General features: G+C 41.5%; 1 protein-coding gene across 4 annotated transcripts in view; it reads left to right on the top strand.

Moving 5' to 3' along the window:
- Positions 1-9905, top strand: part of LOC106814803 (coiled-coil domain-containing protein 108-like) — a 72052-nt gene that overhangs the window by 40756 nt on the left and 21391 nt on the right. For 3 of the 4 annotated variants that reach the window (XM_014819171.1, XM_014819160.1, XM_014819179.1), the window contains 9 exons: positions 3323-3463; positions 3777-3917; positions 4146-4262; positions 4416-4541; positions 4682-4753; positions 4908-5125; positions 5426-5533; positions 6766-6934; positions 7144-7723. In XM_014819171.1, coding sequence (XP_014674657.1) covers positions 3323-3463; positions 3777-3917; positions 4146-4262; positions 4416-4541; positions 4682-4753; positions 4908-5125; positions 5426-5533; positions 6766-6934; positions 7144-7320 — 1269 coding nt within the window. In that variant the 3' untranslated portion in view covers positions 7321-7723. Of the gene's footprint in view, positions 1-3322; positions 3464-3776; positions 3918-4145; positions 4263-4415; positions 4542-4681; positions 4754-4907; positions 5126-5425; positions 5534-6765; positions 6935-7143; positions 7724-9905 lie in introns of those variants that run through there. The other variant, XR_001394667.1, reaches the window with a different exon arrangement.

Genomic DNA, 9905 nt, shown 5'->3' with positions numbered 1-9905 from the left:
GTGTGGTATGCCTGCGGGCAGATGCCGTGGCTCGACTATCTTATTATATACTATCCTGTTAGTTGTTGAATCGCGGTGCTTAAGACGAGCAGTAAGATCTACGTTAGAAACCCATGTTAGCGATGTGTGGAACCACACGTTGCTCATGTAAGAATGCGTACGGTGGACCACGCATAACTCATATTATAGATGTTAGAACCACCAGAATCATGTTGAAGAGTGGACCACCAGAACCTATTTGTTAAGAGTTGTGGACCACGCAGAACTCAGTATAAGATGCTGTGACCACCAGAAACCCATGTTAAGATGTTGTGACACGACAGAACTTCATGGTAAGGATGTGTGACCCAGTCCAGAACCTATTCTAAATGTGTGACCCACCAGAACCCATGTTAAGATGTGTGACCCACCAGAACCTATGTTAAGATGTGTGACCCACCAGAACCCATGTTAAGATGTGTGACCCACCAGAAACCCATGTTAGATGTAGCTTGGACTACACCAGCAACTCTATGTGTAAGATGTGTGGACCAACCAGGAACTCATGTTAAGATGTGTGGACCACCAGAACTCATGTTAAGATGTGTGGACCACCAGAACTCATGTTAAGATGTGTGACCCACCAGAACCATGTTAAGATGTGTGGACCACCAGACTCATGTTAAGATGTGTGGACCACCAGAACCTTGTTAAGAGTGTGTGGACACAGAACTACATGCTTAAGATGTGTGGACCACCAGACTCATGTTTAATATGTGTGGACACACCAGAAACCTCATTGATTAAGATGGTGTGACCCACCAGAACTCATGTTAAGATGTGTGACCCACCAGAACCCATGTTAAGATGTGTGACCCACCAGAACCCATGTTAAGACGAGTGACCCACCAGAACCCATGTTAAGATGTGTGACCCACCAGAACCTATGTTAAGATGTGTGGCGAGCCACCAGAACTCTGTAGATGTGTTGGCCACCAGAACCCTTATAAGATGTGTGGACCACCAGAACTCATGTTAAGATGTGTGACCCACCAGAACCTATGTTAAGATGTGTGACCCACCAGAACTCATGTTAAGATGTGTGACCCACCAGAACCCATGTTAAGATGTGTGACCCACCAGAACCCATTCTCAAGACGATGTGACCCACCAGAACCCGATGGTTAAGATTGTGTGACCCCACCAGAACCTATGTTAGAGCCATGGTGTGACCCACCAGAACTCATGTTAAGATGTGTGACCCACCAGAACCCATGTTAAGATGTGTGACCCACCCAGAACCCATGTTAAAGACGAGTGACCCACCAGAACCATCGTTAAGATGTGTCGACCCACCAGAACCTACTGTCTAAGATGTGGACCACAGACTCATGTTAAGATGTGTGACCCAAGAACCCATGTTAAGACGTGTGAACCACCAGAACCCATGTTAGACGAGTGAACACAGAAATGTTAAGATCGTGTGACCCAACCAGAAGGTCTGGCGCACACAAAAAGTATTGCTCCATGGCTTCGCAAAACCATGTGCGATAAAGCTCTGGGGAGACAACGGTAGGCATCTTCCCCTGCCCTCCAAGGATGCCTGAAGCCTTGACCACCATCTCTAGCCTCTTGTCCCAGGTGAACGTGCGAATGTAGTCTGTAATTAGTAAATGGATATCAATACCTACATCGTGCATTTTTAGCTCCCCTTGACATCGTCAAGCTAAACATTTTACATATATGATATATACATACATTCTTATATTCCAGCTCTTTCAAACTCGCGGTAAGCTCAATGTCGATAATACGTATTTCCGATGGTTGGAAGCTCAGCATAATTTTGAAGGTTAGGGTCACTTATCTCAGGACACCGATAGAGGCTTTCCAGCTTTTTTAGAGATATCTTTTCGACCGATGACTGGAGGCGTGGAGCAGGTATACCTAGCACTTCCACCTCGGTGGATAGATCACTGTATATGTTGACACACCGCTGGATGTGAAGTGAAGCCTGGGCAAGGTCCATGCAGATGAAGGTGACAACATTTGGTTTTTCCACAACCATCCAAGGTAGCTTAACCGCACAGGCTGCCCTCCTTACTTCAGCCAAGGAATAATAAGCCACTTGCTCCACAGTAGCCGGTGGGGGTGATCCCAGTGTCTAAAAATAAAGCAAACAATTAAAGCACAAAATACGTAGCATATAAACTGGACAAGTTATAATTACATTATCATACTGGTCTCGTATGAGGTTTAGTAAATGATGTGCTACATTTTTAATCATTACATTAAAATATGTGCATGCACTACACTACAGGTGCCTTCCGAGCAACTGGCTTCGCTGTCGATCAACAGTTCGATGTGGCATATATTCCGTAGGTATGCTTCCTACGTTTAAAATCTTCCCTGTGGGACCTGAAAAATTATTAAATAATTATTGGCTAGCGTATGCTGTTAGACCAGGTATATAATACATCATTACATGTATCAGTGTTATACACGTTTGTACATAAAACATAAGTGGCATACGATATGTCTGGTGAGACCCAACCAAACAATTTTTTAAATTTAAATATCACACGAATAACATATTTTAGTTATAAAATTAATTAGTAGAGTGCATTTAGTTTTCCTACTTTCCCGATATTATTACAAGATGGTTAGACTTAGACATATATATGTATTAATTATTAGGGAAGGTGTATAAATATTAAGTTATGTACAAAGAATATTACGTAGAAGGCCAGTACATATGATATAGCCGCTCACGTGTAAACTCGGTCCACCAGCCAACTCGGTCCGTGTGGCGAGTTGACGCGTGTGGAGATCGGTGAGCTCGGCTCGTGGGATGAGTTGGCCCTCCTGGAGATCGGTGAGCTCGCCTCGCCGGCTAACTCGTGTACTAACTCTATTATCTCGCGAACTATTTGAGTTACATTTCTAAAATTCTAGATACATTAAACACATGTCTTAGCTATGGCTTCTGTAAATTTGGAGTTTATTGAAGCACGAATAGTTTAATTAATCACCAGAAATATACGTACGCGTGGTATCGTCATAGGCTAATATACGCGCGGCTATGGGCAGTAGGAAAGTGTACTATATAACTCTAATATCTCGCGAACGATTTGAGTTACATTTCTAAAATTATAGATAGGCCTACATATAAACACATGTCTTAGCTATGGTTTCTGTGAATTTTGAGTAGGGCCTATATTGAAGCACGACTAACAGTATATATATATATGTATGTATGTATGTATGTGTGTGTGTGTGTGTGTGTGTGTGTGTGTGTGTGTGTGTGTGTGTTTTAGTAAAGGCTAATATATATGCTGTGTGGCAGGTTGGAGTAGCAATCCATGTTGAAGGAGGAGAAACTACAGTTATCACCTTCTCAGGAACAGGTTATGTTGAAACGTGCCCAAATTTGTGTGATCTCAACCTGTACCCATTGTATGAGGAAAACAATTCCTTGTCCAAGCAGGTAAGCTATAGGCATCAAGCAGTGTGTGTTTCAGTGTAAACACATTCCAGGTTACCTTTAATCGTGTGTCAACGCCTTATTCGAATTAATGCTGCCAGTTTTATTATTGTGAATTAATAAATATAAATAAATAATATTATAAAGTAAAAAAAATCTTTTTGCTAAAAGAAACGTTGTCATCTATAATTGTGAGTGATGTGTGAATCATATAAGTACTTTGATGTTTTGATAACAGCCAAGAACAGTCGCTCTTTCGTAACATTTCGTATTTCATTAATCCTTATGAGTAGGAAAGAAACGTACCACATTGCAGGTTCTGCAGATGTCAACTGAGAAGTTGCTGTTTGGAGACATGCCGCTGTTCAGTCAGGAACATCGTTTGCTCTTTGTCACCAACTCGTCTGTTAACCATTGCATGTCATTTCGGTGGCTCCTGTCTCCAGAGCTGAACAAGGTAGACAGACATTTACTTGTAAATGTTAAATTACAGTTATATGTAAACAGTTTTTTCTGGCTTCAAGGACATCAGACAAGCATTTATGCTCAAGAAACCTAGCTTCCATTGATGCAATTTGCATATTGTCACTTAAACTGTATGCAAACATCATTAGTGATATTAACTGCTCGTAGATTCTGCTAGTTGGAAATTGGAAAGTCTGTGCATATATTTGTTATTCCTCAGTTCATCGCAATATCACCAGCGGAGGCCATGTTGAAACAGGGTGAGTGCCGGCTATGCACGGTGACCTTCACTGCAACAGACGTGCCTGCCTTACATGATATTGACATCGTATGTGAGGTAGGACCTGCTGATATACTACAAATAAACCAATTACATATATCACTTGCCATGAATTGTTATGATTGTTTTCATTAACTCCTAGTGTTGGAAATTGGGCTCAAGCATTATGATACCTCATACGTGTAAAACGAGATGTTTATGCATGTATAGGTTCAAGATGAAACAGCGATGGCTTTGTACGAGCAGAAACTGGATGCGTGGGCAGCGACAGTTAGAACAAAAGAGTCTGAATTCACTATCACAGATAACTCAAGTGGCATAGCATCGAAGAAAGGAGTAAATCATTGTTTTTCCTTTATTTACTACACAGAAAATTTCGAATGTTACTTATAGAACTATTTTGATCTCTGTTGTCTTTATTATTTAATTCCAGCCTGTTGTGCTAATAAAGATTATAAGATAAGGATTTTTTCCAGAAATCACAGTCAGCGAGCAAGCTGAGACCACTAGGCAGGGAGTCCCCGGAAGTAGAATTCAGTCCATACAAAGTATATACTTTTATTTTCTCAGCATTATAACGGACAACAATAGATTGGCATTATATTTACTAATCATTATTTATTTGTGCGATATCTCTGCTGGCCAACGTATAGGATGATCATATATTAAATTAATGTAGCTATTGCTACTGGGTTATTTTAGGCCCTGCCTCCAATAGCAAGTAGTGTGCACACAGAGGCAGTGAAAGAGCTGGCTAGACTGACTATGGAGGATACGCCAGAGGCTCGAGAGATGCTTAAAAGCATACCACATCCACCGGCTCCTTCTATTGTTCACCTCGGTGTTACTGCAAGTGTGCACAGCTTGGTCTCCTTCAGAAGACAGTTTCCACAGAAGATAAGCAGTAGCTTCCTAAAAAAGTAAGAAAATAGTCTATTGGGGGCATACCGTTTAAACAAAGACCCACTAGGGTCCCGTTTTGTTTCCCGTCTGAGCGGCAATGTGTACATATCACCAGAAAAACCTCTCAGGTGTAATCTGCTCGAATTCCATTTACGATTCTTTGTTGAGAATTGAAGACTGCCAAACCGCTACTGCTGTCGAGGAGAAATATAGCCGGTAAAACTTACGATAGGTGAACCAATCAGGTCAGAAGAGCTCTTCAGTTTTAGGATCCTCTGCTAACTTGCAAAGCAACACGACTAATAATGATGTTTCAGACTGCCAGTAAACGATGATTTTGACACGGCCATGCAGCGTTCATCCCTGGCCGACCTCAGTAGCACTGAGCAACGACTCCTAGCTGACGTCCTGGACAACATCATATTGTACGTAGTGCCAAAAATTCGTGCAAAAGTTGTTTCGCATCACGTATGAGACCATTTATTTCAAATGTGTGGCATTCTCTAAAAACTATTCGCCCTCTGAGTACTGTTCTCACTTCACTTATCCACTTTCTTTTCTTAAATATATTCTTCAGTGCCATGAAATTGGCAATGCCCTGTGTTTAGATATACGTTAAACAAGTGCCGCAGAGCGACAGCGCTCAACTGACGTGTACTGTAGCCGGGTACACTTCTGATAAAATCACTGGCAACCGAATCAAGTTCGCTCTCCCGCCACCGCGCTCAGAGCATATATCTAGGATACTACTAATACAGATCTAAAATCGATGATAGGCTTTGCTATACCGGTAGTAATAAGGATACAGCTTGTAACTTTAATTACTTCGCTATATTAACATGTCAACAGTCAACAGTCAACAAATCCATGTTTAACCCTCCTCTTGAGGGTCAAAAGGTTATCAGACACTTACTCTTCGCACTTCAGTGGAACGTACATTTCATGGTCCTTTCAATAAAGTGATAAAAATGGTAGGTCAGCGCTGAAACAAACAAGTTTAATTCCTTCCCATCACACTATACATCGAATATTAAGAGCGTAGGTCAAGCCGTTGAGATTTGTGCCGCAATTCCGTATTTCCAGCGCTGAAACAAAAAAGTTTCCTTCCCATCACACTATACATCGAATATTAAGAGCGTAGGTCAAGCCGTTGGAGATTTGGTGCCGCAATTCCCGTATTTCCTCCTATACTTAAACTTAAGGGGGAAATATTCCCCTCGCATTGAGCACACTCTTGACCTTTGGACCCTGACCCCCTCTCCCCCCAAATTCGACATGCTGAATCCTTTTCGCGATCCCCCCGATGTCCGAATATCAAGACCGTAGACGTCGAGCGGTAAAGATTTGTGCCCTAACTGTTGACACACGGACGGACAAACGGACGGACGGCCGGACGGACGGACATTCATGCGATTCTACAAGCTGCATCCGACTTCATCAGCTGAGGCTAAAACGTGAATCTAGCAAATAATGTGAAATACCATGGAGATAACTTAGAGAATGTATGGTCGCTGAGGTTTCAATAATCCTGTATATATTCATGTGGCATGTTAGTTACTCGCGTGTGCGTGGTGCGTGTTAAATATATATATATATGTACTATAGTATAATACGTATATATACATATAAATGGTAATGCATATCATTATATGCTCAGCAACTTGGTTGAGGATGCTACCTTTCACGAAGCCCTGACACTCGTTAGCAACGAGAGAGTGCCCTATTACGTCCAACTTCAAAGTGACAGGTCAGACCACAAGTCTGATACCGTGCAGATAAATTCTTCCAGGACATGCACAAAGTCTAGCAAAGCCACACATATACAGGCAAGTGCAAAGCCCGTGCAAAGTTTCATGTTAATTTTCTGTACGAGGCTCCTGTAAGCAAATCCTGTGTTGACTTCCTGTACGTGGATAGTGCATTACTTTCCTGTAAGCAAATCTCAAGTGTTATAGCATAGTCTTCGTCTGTGCATAGCTATTATTTCCGGGCACCTGCATTATTTGTGTAACAAGCTTCCATTTTTCTCCAACAGGCGACGAGCGCTGTTGATGCAGCAGTAGGGCAGGTGGGTACCTGCCCACTGATCCTCACTGAGGAAGTCATGCAAAACACCTTGCAGAACATCATACAAGAAGCTTTTCACAGCGAGTTTAGCATCACTGCCCCACCACGAATACTCGCGAGTGCGCAGCCTACCGTGTCAGGCTAGCGCCATTTTGTCACCAGTTCTTATTAGCTAGCTAATAGAATGTTTTAATACAGTAATAGGTAGACAAACAGAACGTTGTCTTGAAATGCATTAAAATTAAAAAGGAACATTGCTTTCATACAGAATTTTGTTGCGTGAAGATCTGACACCTAATTTTCATATGAATTCTTCAGTTTTTCAATACAGTGACCCAATTCTGTTGTAAATGCACAGCCTGGAATTATATTACTCTCTTTTAAACACGGTATACAATGTCTCTATTCTAATACTATTCATTGAAACTTTTTAAAGTTTAAGAATAACCTTAACCATTGTTTAATGTACAATTATTATATATGGCAGTTTATTTATGTTCATAGTATAACAGACAATAAATTATAAACCATCAATTAGTTTTCCATAATCACAGTTTAAATGATTAAATTCTGACCTCCTTTCAGCAAATTAATACGCCTTTGAGGTCTAGGCCTATCTCAAATTTTTACCTTCAAGTGAGCATACACGTGAGCATGCACGCATGCAGGCACACACGCACTGATAATTTCACATTATATTCCCCTACGTTATCACATCACAGCCTATGAGATGATGGCCAGTGATTTTTATGGGAGAAATATATTATATAATTAATATAACTTTTTTTTTTTTATAATGCTTTATTTCCAGAACCATGATTATATACAGTACATACAACTGACTTGTAGCCAGTTCCTGGATATGCTAATTGATTGCAAACGAGATCTTGTCTGCGTATTGTAGTTAAACAGATTTGTGTGCGGTGACTAATCGCGGCGCGTGCCGTGCGTCACGCGCGTATCTTTCCTGCGTTGTTTACGTCACTGCCCTGTCCATCTCATTTTTTTAAAATAAGTGTCATGCTGATGCTGTCATGCTGGTGCTGATGCTGCCATGCTGCCATGCTGATGCTGATACTGATGCTGCCATGCTGATGCTGATGCTCTATGGTGCTGTGAATAAATACTGAAGCTTGCAGTAATATGCCCTAGAGGGCAAAAATGGTAAGAGGTCAATAAAATACTATACAACTAACATAAGAGAATTAACACAAGACACTGTCACGTTCACTAGTTATCTAGCTTAGACTAAGGTTAGCTCTAACCACTATGTATTAGTAAGTTGGTACAAGGCACAGACATGACAGACAGAAACTTGTGCTGAGAGAAATGTAACTCAAATCGTTCCCGAGATATTAGCCTATGACAATACCGCGCGTATATTAGCCTATGACGATACCGCGCGTATATTAGCCTATGACGATACCGCGCTTACGTATATTTCTAGTAATTAATTAAACTTTTCGTGCTTCAAAATTCACAGAAACCATAGCTAAGACATGTGTTTATAAAATATTATGTGCTTTAATATACTCAAAATTCACAGAAACCATAGCTAAGACATGTGTTTATATGTATCTAGAATTTTAGAAATGTAACTCAAATCGTTCGCGGGATATTAGAGTTGGGGCGTGTGAAACATCTCACGAGTTAGCCTGCGAGGCGAGCTCACCGATCTCCAGACGCGTCAACTCATCCCACGAACCGAGCTTACCGATCTCCAGACGCGTCAACTCGCCCAACTGCGGGGGCGAGTTGGCAGGTGGGCCGAGTGGACCGGACACCGATATAGCCTATAGGGTTTTCTATTCTTTATAATTATTATTATTCTAAAGAGATGATTGTATATATAAAATTCACAAGGGATTAATTACCAAGAATAAACCCAAGAAATACACTGCATGGCCGTACCTGACCTAAAGCAGCTTTCTTCAAAATGCCTCGAACAAATTGTTGCTGTATCACGGTAACGGTAACCACTAACGGTAACGCCACATCGGCAGTGGAACTAACAAGTCAGCTACTCATGTGTTGTATATATATGTGTTGTATATATGTGTTGTATACTAGCGGGATACCCGGCGTTGCCCGGGGAAATCAGTGGCGTTACCAGAGGCGTTACTCAGCTGGTGACCGCTTGGTTGAAAGGAAAATAGCCCAAAAAAATCTAACTATCTATCTATCCATTAACAAAAAAGTTTCCTTCCCATCACACTATACATCGAATATTAAGAGCGTACGTAGGTCAAGCCGTTGAGATTTGTGCCGCAATTCCGTATTTCCTCCTATACCTTAAGTTAAGGGGGAAATATTCCCCCTCCATTGACACATCTTGACCTTTGACCCTTGACCCCCAAATTCGACATGCTGAGTCCTTTTCGCGATCCCCCCCGATGTCCCGAATATCAAGACCGTACGTCGAGCGGTAAAGATTTGTGCCCTAACTGTTGACACACGGACGGACAAACGGACGGACGGCCGGACGGACGGACGCACGGACGGACGGACGGACATTCATGCGATTCTACAAGCTGCATCCGACTTCATCAGCTGAGCTAAAAACGTGAATCTAGCAAATAAATGTGAAATACCATGGTGAGTAACTTAGAGAATGTATGGTCGCTGAAGGTTTCAATAATCCTGTTATATTATTCATGGTGCATGTTAGTTACTGCGTGTGCGTGTGCGTGTTATATATATATATATATATATATATATATATATATATAT

Source organism: Priapulus caudatus, unplaced genomic scaffold (assembly GCF_000485595.1).
Source record: "Priapulus caudatus unplaced genomic scaffold, Priapulus_caudatus-5.0.1 Scaffold27, whole genome shotgun sequence".
Classification (NCBI taxonomy): domain Eukaryota; kingdom Metazoa; phylum Priapulida; class Priapulimorpha; order Priapulimorphida; family Priapulidae; genus Priapulus; species Priapulus caudatus.
Note: the sequence above shows the minus strand (reverse complement) of the source record. Positions and strands in the feature narration are given on the sequence as shown.